The 15,255-nt window shown below is 43.2% G+C and overlaps 2 protein-coding genes across 5 annotated transcripts in view; both read right to left on the bottom strand.

Moving 5' to 3' along the window:
• Window positions 1–2: 2 nt before the first annotated feature.
• LOC131103698 (CDK5 regulatory subunit-associated protein 2-like) lies at window positions 3–9,671 on the bottom strand. 4 transcript variants are annotated; one of them, XM_058050187.1, is made up of 13 exons: window positions 9,461–9,616; window positions 8,611–8,644; window positions 6,752–6,807; window positions 5,164–5,225; window positions 4,529–4,639; window positions 4,321–4,397; window positions 4,134–4,257; window positions 3,831–4,003; window positions 3,601–3,748; window positions 2,947–3,000; window positions 454–570; window positions 256–375; window positions 3–134 (listed from the first exon to the last, which is right to left on the bottom strand). In XM_058050187.1, exons 3-13 carry the CDS (start codon window positions 6,786–6,788, stop codon window positions 18–20), a joined length of 1,140 nt encoding a protein of 379 aa, XP_057906170.1. In that variant the 5' UTR covers window positions 6,789–6,807; window positions 8,611–8,644; window positions 9,461–9,616; the 3' UTR covers window positions 3–17. The 4 variants fall into 4 exon arrangements, with proteins under 4 accessions (XP_057906170.1, XP_057906162.1, XP_057906181.1 ...); XM_058050179.1 differs by lacking the exon at window positions 8,611–8,644 and having other exon boundaries at window positions 9,461–9,671; XM_058050198.1 differs by lacking the exons at window positions 8,611–8,644; window positions 9,461–9,616 and adding an exon at window positions 9,301–9,401.
• A 739-nt stretch (window positions 9,672–10,410) lies between these two features.
• Window positions 10,411–15,255, bottom strand: part of LOC131103521 (collagen alpha-1(XXVII) chain A-like) — a 72,178-nt gene continuing 67,333 nt past the window's right edge. Inside the window, exons 51-62 of the mRNA XM_058049858.1 lie at window positions 14,896–14,949; window positions 14,749–14,811; window positions 14,614–14,667; window positions 14,506–14,541; window positions 14,403–14,420; window positions 14,286–14,321; window positions 14,181–14,207; window positions 14,055–14,105; window positions 13,798–13,966; window positions 12,672–12,781; window positions 12,358–12,579; window positions 10,411–12,277 (exon numbers count right to left, since the gene is read on the bottom strand). Of these exons, the coding sequence (XP_057905841.1) occupies window positions 12,131–12,277; window positions 12,358–12,579; window positions 12,672–12,781; window positions 13,798–13,966; window positions 14,055–14,105; window positions 14,181–14,207; window positions 14,286–14,321; window positions 14,403–14,420; window positions 14,506–14,541; window positions 14,614–14,667; window positions 14,749–14,811; window positions 14,896–14,949 (987 nt within the window). The 3' untranslated portion in view covers window positions 10,411–12,130. The remainder of the gene's footprint in view (window positions 12,278–12,357; window positions 12,580–12,671; window positions 12,782–13,797; window positions 13,967–14,054; window positions 14,106–14,180; window positions 14,208–14,285; window positions 14,322–14,402; window positions 14,421–14,505; window positions 14,542–14,613; window positions 14,668–14,748; window positions 14,812–14,895; window positions 14,950–15,255) is intronic.

Below are 15,255 nucleotides of genomic sequence, written 5' to 3'. Positions count from 1 at the left end.
TACAACATCAGGCGACATCAGGCCACAAGTCGACAACGTGCCTGATATTTCTGCATCTGAGCTTTGTGTGCCGTTTCCCTTGCTTTGGCGAGCGCATCATCCCGGTCCTCAATCTCATGACACAACTCTGCAATCTGCACAATCACAGATTGACGACGATGCATTGGCAACATAATAAGCTTACAAAAGGTACAAAAGACAAGAGAAAACTGACATTGATTGATACAGAAGAGACGATTGTAAAGAGGAACCAACCTCCTTTTCTTTCTCTCCGACAACTTGAGTTAACCCCTGAATGGTTTTGGCTTGCTTTAGGTTGTTGTTCTTCTCTGTGTGGAGTTCATTCTCTTTCTCCTCCAACTTTGTAGACAATGTCTGTTCACACAAATTATTAGAGATATTGACATCAACAAAGAAACACACGACGAATGCAAAATGTTGTTCTCATAATACCTTTGTTTGATTCTGGGCTTCCTCTAGTGTTTTGGTCAGGTTCTCATGGGTGCTTTTAACCTGGGTGAGCTCTTCAGTCAGCAGCTTGTTGGTGGACTCCAGACGATTAACCTCGCTCTACTCAGCAAATTCAGGAAACAAACAGGGAAAGACAATCACCACAGTTAACTTTGATTAGCATCCCTCCATCGCCCAAAACCTCCAAAATATTACAACGTTTTTTCTTCCTAAGCGGAAGGAAGAAGTGAACTACCTCCACTGTGACAGGTGTGTATTTATCATCAAATTCCTCTGTTAGGTCATGCAGCGACTTCCACTCTGCTTCTCTGCGTACACGCTTGCTACAGATGTTAACGTGGCCAACACTCAGCCTCTGTAGGACAGGAATGCGGCTCCCAGGAGGGACAGACACTCCGTGCTTGGTGATGCAGCGCAGGAGCTGGGTCAGGTCAGAGATCACCGAAGGATGCCGTGAGGAGCGTTGGAGGAGCAACTTAGCCTGAGCCTTTCCCCCGTCATCATCAGAGGCAGCTTTTCTGGTGACACTTGTCTTGGCTTCTCTGAGTTTATTTTTGCGTGGCGTGTCTGCAATGTCGGCGGCAAAGTCCCTGTTGAGCGACTGCAGGGATGTGGAGCGACCTTTGAATCCAGGTCTGGGAAATGCACCCTTATAGTGAACCAGGTCTAGGTACATGCTTTGAGAGCTGCAACGCGAGCCTCGTAAACCAAAGCTCTTCACCGAAGTATCAAGCCCTACAGATGACCCAATCCTCCATTTCCTGAGACCTGAACGCCCCGGAAAGACTCCTTTGCTGACAAGTCTGTCCAGACTCACACATCTCCTCATGCGGGGACCACCTCCACTCTCCCTCACTGATTGTGCGTCAGAGGGCAGGAGACATGCAGCCTCGTCGTCAAAACTAGCTGTGCCAGATGACCTGAGGGGAGTTTTGGAGCGCTGGACACTCTCGTCGTCACTCCTTTCCCGACCGGAGTTGTTTTTGTTGTAGACATGGACGATGCACTGCATTAGGTGTTCTTTCTCCGCTTGCAGTTTCTGGACTTGGCTGTTGTGCTTTTCCTGGAGCTGGCTGAGGTTAACGTCACACTGCACCACCTTTTCCAGCTGGAACACACATTTCCCACAGAGGAACTCTCCACGACCATCGCGAGTCAACTCCCAGCCCAGAACGTGAGACAAGATTATTTGTATCTTCCTCTTTCCTGACGAGCTGAAGATCCAGCGACACTGGTTGCCAATCAGACGACCACCGCACACGCGACAGGAATCCTTCATGTCCCCTTTGATAGACAGATGCCAGGTTTATCCACTTAAAAGAAGTCCAAAGTGCCTTCTCCTGGCACACAGACGGCACAATGATCTAAAGATCCTCCGCCTGCCAGCCATAGAATAGCGATCTATCATTTTCTCTCACTGCATCACTGTGAGGCACGGAGGAGAATGAATGATTACAGAGCACTCTAAGCCCTCAGCTTTAAATAATCCCTGCTCCTGCCTCTGTTCCACTCGCATCCAGTGCATTTGATCAGGTCAAATCCTGTGAGGCTACTGTAGTAATCTTTGTTATGGCCAACGCCAGACCAACTCGGGAAAACTGTCTCTAAATATAAATGATCAGGTTGGAAGACGACTGTCTCTGCAGGGGACCGGTAGAGATTGAAAAGACCGATCCCTTGTCCCGTGCAGTCCTTTCTCCCAGGCAGTTCACGTAAGAGAGGTGCCTTCTGACTATCAGTGTTGTCAGGTATCCCATTACACCTCAAACCAGAAGATGCCATTGGTAAAACTCCCATGGAAACAGCTACAATTCACAATGACAAAGCACAGCCGTACAAGCGGAACTTTGGTCTGCTTGCAGCAAAGTGGAGGAAATACCTGGTAGTTAGTCAGGTTTCTTTTTAGTGAATAAGGTTGGCCATAAATAACTGTCTCCAGACAGCCTGTTAATCCAGCCTTAACTTGTGACCTGTGATCCAAGGCCAGCGCCTGATGGCCAACCATGAACTCGGCTCAACTAGCAGGTTTTCCACTTTCACCAGCAAGACTTCGCAATAGGCTGTTAGATTTGACACCGCAGTGAGACACATTTAGGTCTGTAGAACAGCTCATCATTAGCCTGTGGTAAAAGGTGCAGTGCTGTTATGGAAGGTGGACAACTGCAATAGTTCAATATACCGGTTTTAATGCCACTGTTAAGCAGAATAAAGAGGAGGTCTGCATGAACTTGGCATATCTGATGTTACGTATCTTGCCTTTAGTGCTGTACAGCTCCCAAAGGTTACTGAATGACAAAGACTATACTTAACAAATTTTCTGAGTAAAACAGAACAAAACAGAAGAAGATGATGCAAGAGGCTGACATAAAAGCTCTCAATGTGGCCAGTTGCAAGGGAAAGACATACATGGGTGGAAAGGTTTAGAGAGGAGGGTGCATGCACAAAAGATACTGTATATTCAAAAAATATACAAACCTGACGGTCAGGTTGTATTTCATCCTTCTCTCTGCGTAGTTCATCTCTCAGGGCCTGATAAAGGAACAAAGTTGGAATTGTGACAAATCAAATCAAATGTGGTCTGATTGAACTGATATCATGTATTTTCTGGTTGACACTAGTGACACCGAGACCGACAACGAAAGAGACTGACAAAGTGTGCGAGGAAGGAATTATGAGGCTGTTCAATTCTGATGCTGACGAAGGCTACTTGTTAGGGCTGGGCGATATATATACATATTTCAAAATCAAGCGTATCATTCATATCGAGAGAGAATGGATTTGATGTGGAGGTCTCATATTTCAAGATGGCACCGCCCAAGTGCAAGCTAGTTACGGCAGCTCTGTATGTTCTTCAGCATTTTTAGTGTCTTATTTGTACTTTATTATTTTTGGTGCCATACCAACCCCTTTCACAAATAGTAACAGATGTTCATCTTGACACGTTTGCAGCTTGACGCTCCATTGTTTACACTCAGAGCAGCTGTTATCTTGGACACCTATGGCTTTTGGCGGCCTATATACCGTGTGCACCAATCTTTTGTGAGAAATTTAGTGAACTTGGCTTAAATAGCAGTTCGCTCTATCGTCCGAAATGACGGTGATCGATTTCTCAACATATAAATGCAATACCTGAAGTTCATCGTCTTTTTTGGCAAGGACATCGGTCAGCTGTTGTACTTGATGGGATGATGCTGCATCGAGCTCTCTGTCTCGGTCCCTGCTCTGATGGAGCTCAGCTTCCTGGTTCTGTAATGTGATCTTTAGCTGCTGGATGATGCTAGTGTAGCAATGAAATAAAAATTATTGAATTATCTTGATTATCCAAACAACAACACAATAAGATTTGTCTTTGTGCGTACTTGTCTTTGTCCTGCAGAGCCAGCTGCAGCTCTTGGCCAGGGCTGGGTAAGGGAGTGATGGCACCAGGCAAACCCAGGAATTGGAGCTGCTTCTCCATGTTGATATTTTTGAGCTTTTCTTGTTCAGCTATGGCCGCCATCTTCCCCACTTCCTCCTCAGCTGTTCGCAGACACTGACACAAAGCGAAACGTCCAAATGAGACAGTGAGTTTTAACCGAGGTAACACTAGCAAAACAACACAGCCCCCCGTCCTGTACCTTTGCTTGGTGGCATAAAAAAAAATACAAATATCACTGACTCACTCCTTCTAGTTCAGCTATCCTCTTGTTAAACGAGTCCCGAAGCGCATCCATCTCTCGCTGCGCTTGTTCTCTCACACGTTGCGGTTCTCCTGACTCTCGACCGGCCAGACTCTCCAATGCTTTTCTGGAAAAAACATGGCAATTGTGATTAAGTCTGCTAATGTGTTCTAAATACAACAGTTCTTACGAGGCAGACACGAGGAGCTCCTGTTTCTCTGCCATCTCCCTCTTCATTGACTCCAACTCCACTTTCAGCTCAATATTCTGTGGACAGATAATATTAAAAAGAATTATTAAAAGAAGTATTAATTTAAAATGCTATTTTTTTTTAAATATAAAATGCTGATATTTTACATAAAGCAGCCATTGTTGATAGTCTGTAATAAATACAACACCGTTTTGAAGATGTCCTCTGTGGAGTCGTCGCATTTCTGCTGTATGCGCTCCTCCATGAAGTAGATGCGCAGCTTTAAGTTGAAGTTCTCCTTCTTCAGCGCCGTGATTTGCTGTGAACAGGGAAAAAACACAAATTCAACACATTCACTCTTCTGGTGACCCTAATCAAATTTTCCAGTTTAGGTCGGTCCTTGCAGGTCAAGAAAACAAAGGTAAAACTAATAATGCACCTTAAAAGCAATGAACCACATGAGTTAAATAAACAGCGTTGTGTGCGTCATTGTTAAAATGAATGAGGGCTTTCATGCTTGCATGTGTGCAAGGCAGACTGTGTATCATTGTGCTCGGGGCTATGAGCGGCATACATCTGGAAACGGGGGGTTGGGGGATGCAGTCTGGAGCCCTCAGTAAAGCTCTAATCTGGCAGCAAAAACCAAAATGTCTGAGGATGCATTCCAGACAAATGCTGAAATATAGCATTCACCTCGCTTGGGTCTGCCTCCTTCATGCACTGCTCACCACCAGATGTCCATAAATGGTCATTTGTTTTTCAGGTGGAGCAAAGCACTGGTAATGTTCAAATACCTTCTGATTAAATAATATCAACACTGTGCATTTAAAGCTAACCACTCACGTTTTCATAGTCCTTCATGGTGAGAGCTTTAATGGGGGACATCCGGCCTGGAAAGGATGGTGCTGTCGGACGATAAGAAAGCATTAGTCTTTTCAGTCATCATTGAAAATTGGCCCTGTAATTATTACTTCAAATATTAATTACTAGTTATTCAATTAATTTATTATTTCACTTCCTTTACTCTAAAATCTCATTATTTAAAGCTTACTTGATGATTGTATCCTTACATTTATATGTCAATTTGATCACTGACACCAAGTAATACTGACATAACTAATGTATTGATTTTACAACCTAAACCAGATAGTAAAATGTACTTAGGTAATACATCAGAGGATGGTTTGCACTCAGGACTTCCCAAGGTAAAGTTTGAGGGCGCCATGTTTAAGGGAAAACGACATGCGCAGTCGTTTAACAAGAAAATTCATCGATGTGGCGCCATATGGGTAGGTCATATGCTTATCTGACTTTTTTCTGTCACCTTTCCTCATCTGTTTAAGTCAGTGTTATAATATGAAATACTCAACTTTAGCATTAGCTTACCTTTAGCCTGCCAGCTAGCTAGCTATCGACTGCAAACTTTGTGGAGGTGTTTTCGGTTGCAGAAAGGGAGATTTTTATGTTTAATAAATCTGTAACTATTCATTCGTCATATATGTTATTTGTTTATTTTGGCGGTCGCGCAGCAGCAGTGTCCTCTAAGCCACGGGAACCGTGTGTCGCTCAAACATTTGTTGAAGTATGCCATCGACCCGAGTATTGTGGATGCTGTGGGGGAGCGGGAGTTTTTGTTTGACAAGTATTCTGTTGACCAAAAAGTGCAAATATAGGAACTGCATTGCAAAATTTCAGCAACAAGCAGGGCTTGTTCAGGCCCAGAAAATATATCAACCATGACTTAAAGCTGCCTGAAAGGATTAGAAATTAGTTTACCGCATCTGTGGTCATATTAATGTCAAAGTATTTTACGGGAACTTTGTGTCATCAGTGATCCAAGTATAACCAAATAAACATTTCTTTTAATTTCACATATTGTAACACATGATACTTTAATGATTTGTCACTACAATGTTTATTCCAGTTGTCAACAGCAAGTTACTGCAATCAATTGTGCGTGCAAATTGTTACCTAGCTTTTCTCAAGTAAATGGCACTCCAAAAATGTTTACGGTGCATTTCTTCTAGAGTTATTATGTAACTTAAAATAGCAGCCACCCAAGGCTGTTGAGGAGGAGGAGGGGGAAAAGTTTTAACATGTCAAGACCAAAAATCACAAGTCCACACATTTTGCAGTGATGGGAGTGTTGTGTATGACGGCTGCTTGAGCATGGCATCCTTTTGGTGAAAATGATCTCTGCCACATACTGTAGACGTGTGTGTGTGTGTGTGTGTGTCAGTGACTTGTCACACTAGACAGGAGAATTAGCAGTGGGATTAGCTAATGAGACTCTTATGGCGGATGTTTCTGCTCAGGTTAGGAGACGTGGGTGTTGGCTGTGGCAGCGTTAATTAAAACACAAGGGATAATAATAATGATAATAAACACGACAAACAAACATGGTGAGAGGACAAAAAAAGCTTTGCAGTACCTGTCATGCTGTCAGCAGAATATTCCCCGGCATTCATGGAGTCTGGCAGCGCGCAGCTGAGGAGACAATCATTTCACTGTGAGATGCTGTCATATTTGGAGAGGAATCATTCACACAGGAAGCAAGGCGCACTCATCCCTCACTCTGTGCTTATCACAGCTCCATGCAGGCTCATATTATTTTACTGGAAAATACATCTGAGTCCTGTTTATGCATTACTCACGCTGGGCCGCTTTCTACAGAGCCCTACAGACACTCCACAAATAGCTCCAGAATGACTCTGAGCTTCATTTACATTTACTTTCACATGGAAGAGCAATGTGTTTGTGTGTGTGAGAGAGAGAGAGAGAGAGAGAGAGAGAGAGAGAGAGAGAGAGAGAGAGAGAGAGAGAGAGAGAGAGAGAGAGAGAGAGAGAGAGACAGACAGACAGACAGACAGACAGACAGACAGACAGACAGACAGACAGACAGACAGACAGACAGACAGACAGACAGATACACCATGTGCCAGTGGCAGCCCAGCTCTCAAGTTCAAGACAACAGTGGGTTGGTGGGTGGAGGAGGGAGGTGAGGGGTGTGCTTTCGTTCGTGGACAAATAGACCACAGTGATGAGACGATGGCGTCACTCCCCAGCCAATCACGACACAATGTGCCAAACATCAGCATTACACATCTAAGCAACCATAAGATAGAACACACTTTATTACATAACAACTCCTTGTTCCTCTGCAAAGTACTTGTATGGACAAATACTGTTGAACTGGCTTGGCTAAACAAGTTGGTCTCAAGCACATGATGACCTCTTGACCAACGACCCTTGTGTCTAATAATATGACAGACTGCTTCCTTCAACACATGCCACAACCACGGAGGCGCCAAAGCTTTGACAAATGTCAAATACTGAAATTTCTCTTAAACTCAAAAAGGAAACATCGGCTTTACAGATGCCATGCCCGCTCTGCAGGTGTTGTGGTGAAGACATCTAGTGTGAAACATGGAGGTATCTGTCATTGCAAAGGTAACGAGCGACAGTTGACATTCAGTTGAAATACTTAAGAAAAAAAAAAGTTTTTTTTAATGTAATATTAGGAGATAATTATATGCATATTAACCTATATCACAATTCACAAAGCTTAGATTGAGTTTTTTTCTTGAACATCTTATGTAGCCCTTCCATTCTTTCATTGTGTTTCATTTATATGTGGCCCTCGGTTGAAAAAGTTTGGACACCCCTGACTAATAAAAGCATTGAATAGATTCCAAATTTTCATACAATATGACTCAGTAAAAACATGTCAATCATTGCATCACATGCAGAGTTTCTGTTTCCTGTGTAAAGGAAGCGGAAGACCACATGAGAGGCACAATAGAAAGAAACATAAAACATCAAGATGTGCAACACACGTACATACATGCTGCATATTACACACATGCACACTGATTTAAGCTACACAACACAACACTGAAGCACAGTCATTTGGAAACAGCTGGATTAACCCATGAAACCCTTTGTAAGCACCAGTTAACACTGACTTCCTCTTTCTTGTCTTTGAATAGCTGCTACAGCTGCAATAAACCAAGTGAAATAATTGTTTAACTTGAATTGGTCAAAAGAATCAGGCAAGTAATTCACACCACTCATATCAGCTAACATCTTGAATTACTGTGCCATGCTGGCCACCTGGATGATGTCCTCTACACAGCTAGCCCCATCTTAGAAGTGCGGTAAACACAAACACTACAAACAGGGGAGATACTGCTTGCACTACTTAGTCAAAGCAGATCCTAGCGTGGAAAGGCTTGACTAATACAGCGGCAAGGTAAAGCACGGTTAACATTGTGGCCACGTTTCACCTACCGGGATGCCTCTCTCTCTCCTCTCCCTCATGTCACTGCGAGTAAGCGGGGAAGATAAAAAAGCAACATGACAAGTCCGCATTCAGAACAGTGCCGGGAGGCGACGACTCCCCGCTGTAAGACTGGCTCTGATTATTTCCGCTTTACTACACCCCGGAAGCCCAGCAGCCAATCAGCATCAGCTATTCCATCCCGTACGATTTCATTTATCTTCGACACAATTAGTCACAAACATTGAGCTAAAGACAAAAAAACAACTACAAGTGATTATTAATGGTAATCTCTGACATTATTGTGTACTATTTACTATGTAGTGATGCTACACTACTTAGCTCAGAGTAAACAAGATAATTTATTGTCGCATCGCTTTCATTCATTCATTTTCTACTGCTTATCCTCACGAGGGTCGCGGGGGTGCTGGAGCCTATCCCAGCTGTCTTCAGGCGAGAGGCGGGGTCCACCCTGGACTGGTCGCCAGCCAATCACAGTGCACATATAACCATTCACATTCACATCTATGGACAATTTGGAGTAGTTTTTGGAATGAGATGGCCGATGGTGGGATTGAATTCGGGTCTCCTAGCTGTGAGGTCTGCGCGCTAACCACTCGACCGCCGTTCCAACACTAAACAAATATACAAAGATCAGCGTTCGACTTCGAGAAATAAGATGCACTGTATAAACTTCGTACCTTGTTAGACGCCACACGTAGCTTAATACATATTGAAATATACAAATTAAACGCCGGTCTCCACCCAGTTAATAGACGGGGCCCGAGCAACTACTTTAAGATTAGTGGGCTAGCACCCCAAGTGCAAGTCAGAACCCTTAGCCGTTAGCTCGCCGTTTACCTTCCGTTCATGTCAAGGGGGAGCGTCAGGTCGTCCCCGACGACGGAGTCCATGATGGCAGTTTCTCCTACTCCGGCTTACTCGTGTAACAACGTTGCATGCCACCACAAATGTGCGTTTTAAAACCGAAAAAGCACTACGAAATTCAAACCAGTCCAGGCTACCGCCATCATGCTACAACAAACGTCACAGCTGTGCACGTTGGAGACTGGTGATGCCTTCAGGGAGCATAGGAGATATTTGAACAACGACGAAATTCAGATCAGTGTGAGCGATGGTGGATATTAAAGAACATGACCGGAACGATAGGAGGGTACACGTGTTTTATTTAATCACCCAAAATAATTTAACAATTCCAATTTGTGTTCATCTGCTGACGTGTAAACGAAAGCAACCTTGGAAAGAATGCATTTCCATGAGCTACGAAGGCAACGTGGTAACTGGGTGGACCCTGTCAACGAGCTATTGGCCAAAACAAACAGTTTGGGCGGTTCATAGCGGCTTAAAAACAAAATTGGCTGCCAAATAAAGAATTGCCATCTTTTTAGACTCTTTTATGCCTTTTTATGTCGAAACAACCATATAGAAAGGAACTGCCCGCGTTGGCGATAGTTTATGTGTAAATGCCAGATGCTCGTACAGTATGTCTGCTATTTTTCCAAGGTTAGGATTATGGGATTATGTGAAATTGTGTGACCTTTAGGGCAAAGTTGAAACGTTAAAGACAGCTGCGTGGTGTATTGTAACATTTAGCTACGCAGACAGTTGGCTCACCTTACAGGGCATCAAGGGATCAATAGCGACCTCAAGTGGTGGACTTTTTGCAGACGCCTGAAGTGTGGAATACATATTTAAATCATATTAAGTGCTCATAACATATTTCATATGTTCTATGAGTATCATCATTATGAATGAGCACAAGATGACTGATTGAAATAAATGCTCACACACAAATGGAAGGTATTTATTGAACAAATGGACACGGAATAGAGAGCAGACAGATAAAAAGTTTGTAGCGTGTTCAGAATGAGAATGACTCATTCCACTAAATACTGTACTTCCAGACAGGCTGTATTCATTAAGGCAATAGAACAACCTGGTTCACTTTGTTGTTGAAAATGTAATGCTGAAAAATGTGAGGTATTCTCATCTTGCTTTAATGTCTACAACAGATTTACAAAAAAAAGAAGAAACACATTTCACATGTTTGCATTATTATTTTTTTTTTAAAAACACAAGTAATAGAATAGCACCTGATACAGTACATGGTGGATTATCATAAAGAGAAAGAGCAAAAGCCCAACACGAAGAAATGAAGAATAAAAAAATAAAAACTAATTAACATTGTGATAACTTTGTTCTCTCTGGAGCACCAAATGTACACATTAAAAAATAGTATAAACTCCAAGACCAGTTGGGTAAACTGATATATAAAGATGATGGTGTTTCTAACATAACGCATTTGTTGCTCACTTTGCAAACATTAAATAACATTAAATTAGCCAGAGGGGGGTCCACTGTATACAGCAAGGTTTCACAATTATACACACTGGTGTCCAGTTCAAACAAATACATGTTTATTCTAATTACGCTGTGTCTCCAAAACATCCTCACATGGGGCGCTTTGGTCAAAAAAAAAAAAAAAAAACAAACCCTGTGTTTTATTTTTTAAACTGGATACAGAAGGAGACACGTTCATATCATCTCTGAAATACTTTCCTCCAATAAAAGATCTCTGCAAATACCTTAAAAAACACAGCACCGTCCCTGGAAGTTATGGCAATATATTATATGGAATATACTGTATTTTTAAATTAATCCAAGCGAACCTGCACTATAAACATTCTAACAGAGTGGTGTAATTACAGCATCATGATTAGCACCTTAAATAAATGATTTGGTGGCTGGCAAGGGCACCGCTATCCTCCGCTGATTTCAGCATCCCATCATACGGAAGTCATAAAAGGATGGCAGATAACCCAAAAAGTTGTTTTTGTAAAATTGTTGGGTGTAAATCCGTAGATATTCAGTGGCATCTGGTTGAAAATGCATTTGTTCAACTTTACGATGATTGATGATGATGCTTTTTCCCTTTTGGAGCACAAATAAATACAGATGTGACGTCTGCTCAGATGAAAAAAAAACAAACAAACAAAACGGAGATGAGCACCAAAGGCAAATAAATTTGGATTTAAATGTAAAATTTCTATTGCACTTGAAGATTATTTCTTTACATGAATAATAAGCTTACATATTATGTACAGTTAATTGATCTCCGTTATTATTATTATTATATTTTAGAATTTATATCCTGTTATTTTGCCAAAATAAAATACAATAAATCACATGGTATACAGACTGTATACAAAAATAAGTTATTATTATAATTCATAGAAAGTCCGCTGATTTGTCTCCTTCTTCACCGGTCAATGTTCCACAGAGATCATTGTCGCGCATGACGAGCCGGGAGAAGCTATTGGCCTATTGGGAGGAATTTAGTGCAAGAACTCCCCCTGCTCCTCCCTCCGCAAGCCGACACCCCCTCTCCTGTATCTGCAGTCCAATGAGAGGTTGGCACAAGCTGCATCGAGAGGGGGTGCTGGGGGCTTGGGCATGCAGCATCACAGGGGTGACCACCCGCCCCTCTTTTACTCTGAAGAGCCGCAGGCCTTACAGGAAGCAGACGGGACCTATCTCCAGGTGGAAGTGTGAGCCGGGGGAGGTCTTGGGGAGGTTGACGACGTCCGTCACAGGCAGCAGGGATGGGTCCAAGGTGTGGAAGACAAAATGGGCCTGGTGCCAGCGGCCATCTTTCATCTGCCACCCGCCACCCAAAGACATTTTCCCGTCAGTCACGACCATCAAGAGTGATTGACACCTTCAAATTGACGACATACCCAGCAGGAGTCCTCCACCACCTCTGGCTCTAGCTCGCCTCCCGCCTCAAACACCTCCCCGGTCCAGGCCTTGAAGCGCACAGAAGATTCCCGGGAAGGCGTCACATCCCCGTCTGATGCCCAGAGGGAGACATTGAGGCAGTGGATGGTGACATGCTGGACCGCCTCGGAGCTCAGCAGGTGCAGGAAGTTCATCTGGACGCGGCCGACGCTCACCGTGGGCTGCGCAGGACGCAAATAGGGACCGAATTATACTATATATTAACACTACAAAAAAGTGAAATGTTTTTTTAATTTAAAGAAAAAAAGAATACCTTGGCCACAGTGACTGGTTTCAGGCACGTCTGCCCACCTCCAGTAAAGTTGCAGGACACTTCGATGGTATCGGACGAGCAGCCAAGGTTGGGGTCCATCCAATAAGTGCCTGGAAGAAGTAAACACACTAGAATGTACCTTGCCTCTCTATATACCATGGAATATACCTTGCTATTGATCCCATACCATGGTATATACTTTGGTATTGATCCCATACCAAGTACTTATGGGGCCAGCATTGAGGATACCTACATTTTCCAAGATCATCCAACGATTTTGTGACTTTGCCTTTAATTGAATTTGATTAAGATTTTAAGCTAACCAAAAATATATTTGTGAATAATTTAACAACATACAAGAATAAACCACAATGTAAAAATGTCAAAAATAATGTCAAAATAACCCAATTACAGTAATCCCTCGTTTATCACGGTTAATTGGTTCCAGACCCGACCATGGTAAGTGCATGCATGCATTTTCTACCGCTTATCCGCTGACTGGTGGCCAGCCAATCCCAGGGCACATATAGACAAACAACCATTCACACTCACAATCATACCTATGGACAATTTGTAGTGGCCAATTAACCTAGCATGTTTTTGGAATGGGGGAGGAAACCGGAGTACCCGGAGAAAACCCACGCATGCACAGGGAGAACATGCAAACTCCACACAGAGATGGCCGAGGGTGGGCTTGAACTCGGGTCTCCTAGCTGTGAGGCCTGCGCGCTAACCACTCGACTGCCGTGCAGCCCTGAAAATGCATATTTTAGACGAAATTTTTTAAAATAAAATATGCATATTTTTGACGAATGATGGGCCACAAAACAGCATGATTTATTAATTAATATGCATTTGAAAAAGGGGAATAAACGTAGAATGCCTAAAAAAACCCCACTTTTACAGAATTCATAATGTCATTCATAATGTGTATATGAAGAAATGATCAATTTCCAATATTTCGGCAATCTTTACTTGCCCTGCTACCTCTTCAACTAGGACACATTAGAAGAGAGTGTCCCCAAGCTACCCAGCATGCTTTGCGGTGGGCCGCTATGGGTGTAATTCTGACGCTTATTTAGTATTTTGGTTGGTTGGGTGTGGTCGTTTGGACTGCAACACTGACCATCATTTAACTTGTGTTCACAGCTGAGCAGGTCCCTGCAGATGCGAGCAGGGTTGTCCCTGGTGCCCAGTGGGTTCTTCAGGCTCTGGATCAGGTTACTGAGGTAGTGGAGGGTCTTAAAGATCTCTGCGCCCTGGTCCAGCATGGGCAGGTCCATCACTAGCTTATTCTGGGAAGACGATAGGAGATAAAGCTAGTGAGTCCTCGTTGCCGGGTTTGAGGACGATACAAACATACAGTAGTTGTTAGAAACTTACCTCATTCCTGAGCTGGCTGTGTGAATCCATAAACAAAAGACCATCCTCTTTCTGAAATGGGAGAAAAACTACTTTAGGACTTACTTGTGGACAATACGCTGCTACTTGATGCATTTTGAACCTTACAAAAGACGGCGGGACACCAGGGGGACCCTAGGTGGAAGATAAGACAATAAATGAACAACAAATAACTCATTTATCATTTCAATTGACGATAAAAACAAATCTTACTGGAGGTCCAGGGCGTCCACGAGGTCCAGGAGATCCCTAAAACGACAAACATGCATGCTAGGTGAGCGAATATGCTCATAGTCAGGAAAAGAGACAGTACAATTATGCTAAACCTACCCGAGGTCCTTGTACTCCCTGATTGGAGACACAAAACACACATTGTTAGTATTAGTGGTGCACACACACAAGCTAGATGATTGAAGATGTTAGGAGTAACTACCATGGCTCCACGGTTGCCCTTCGCCCCTCTGGGACCCTGCAAAGAAACAGAAGGCAGTCAGCTGAGGACCGGTAGTGACCATCGGGTCTTCATGTATGTAGGACATACCACGCTTCCATTGGGGCCTATAAATCCTGCAGGGCCAATGACTCCTCCTCTGCCCTGAATGGACAGAAGCAATTGAGATGAGCGGGAAACACAGCAAACGCCACATGTGTTCATGATCAGTGATAATGTTCTTGCCATGGTTCCTTGGGGACCCTTTGGTCCTCGAATGCCTTTTGGACCAAAGTCTCCAGGAGGACCCTGAAAAGCACCGGAGATCCAAAGACTGAGCACCAATTTAACAGTGGGAGTAGGTTCTCCCATCCCATTATTGCATTACCTTACCTTGGGACCAAAAACACCAAAAATTCCAGGAAAGCCAGATTCACCAACATCGCCCTGGATGACAGTTCAGCATTATTGGTACAATCTTCCCTCGCTACATCGCGTTTCTTCAAAAAATGATTGCTCTTTTGTGGTTGAATGGCTAAAACTAAATGGACTAAAATACAAAAATAAAGTTTAATTTACATCTTAAATGGCTTATCCACTCTTATTATGTAAACTATATTGGGTAATACGAACAAAAAGCCATTCAAAGTCGCCATTACAACGCATTGATAGACAACAGCCGCCACAGGAAGTATGCTGTCAAGAAAAAAAGAAACTGCTAACGTGTGATTCATTCATTCATTTTCTACCGCT

The sequence above is a fragment of the Doryrhamphus excisus genome, chromosome 2, assembly GCF_030265055.1.
Source record: "Doryrhamphus excisus isolate RoL2022-K1 chromosome 2, RoL_Dexc_1.0, whole genome shotgun sequence".
NCBI lineage: Eukaryota > Metazoa > Chordata > Actinopteri > Syngnathiformes > Syngnathidae > Doryrhamphus > Doryrhamphus excisus.
This window is presented reverse-complemented; position numbering and strand designations above follow the sequence as displayed.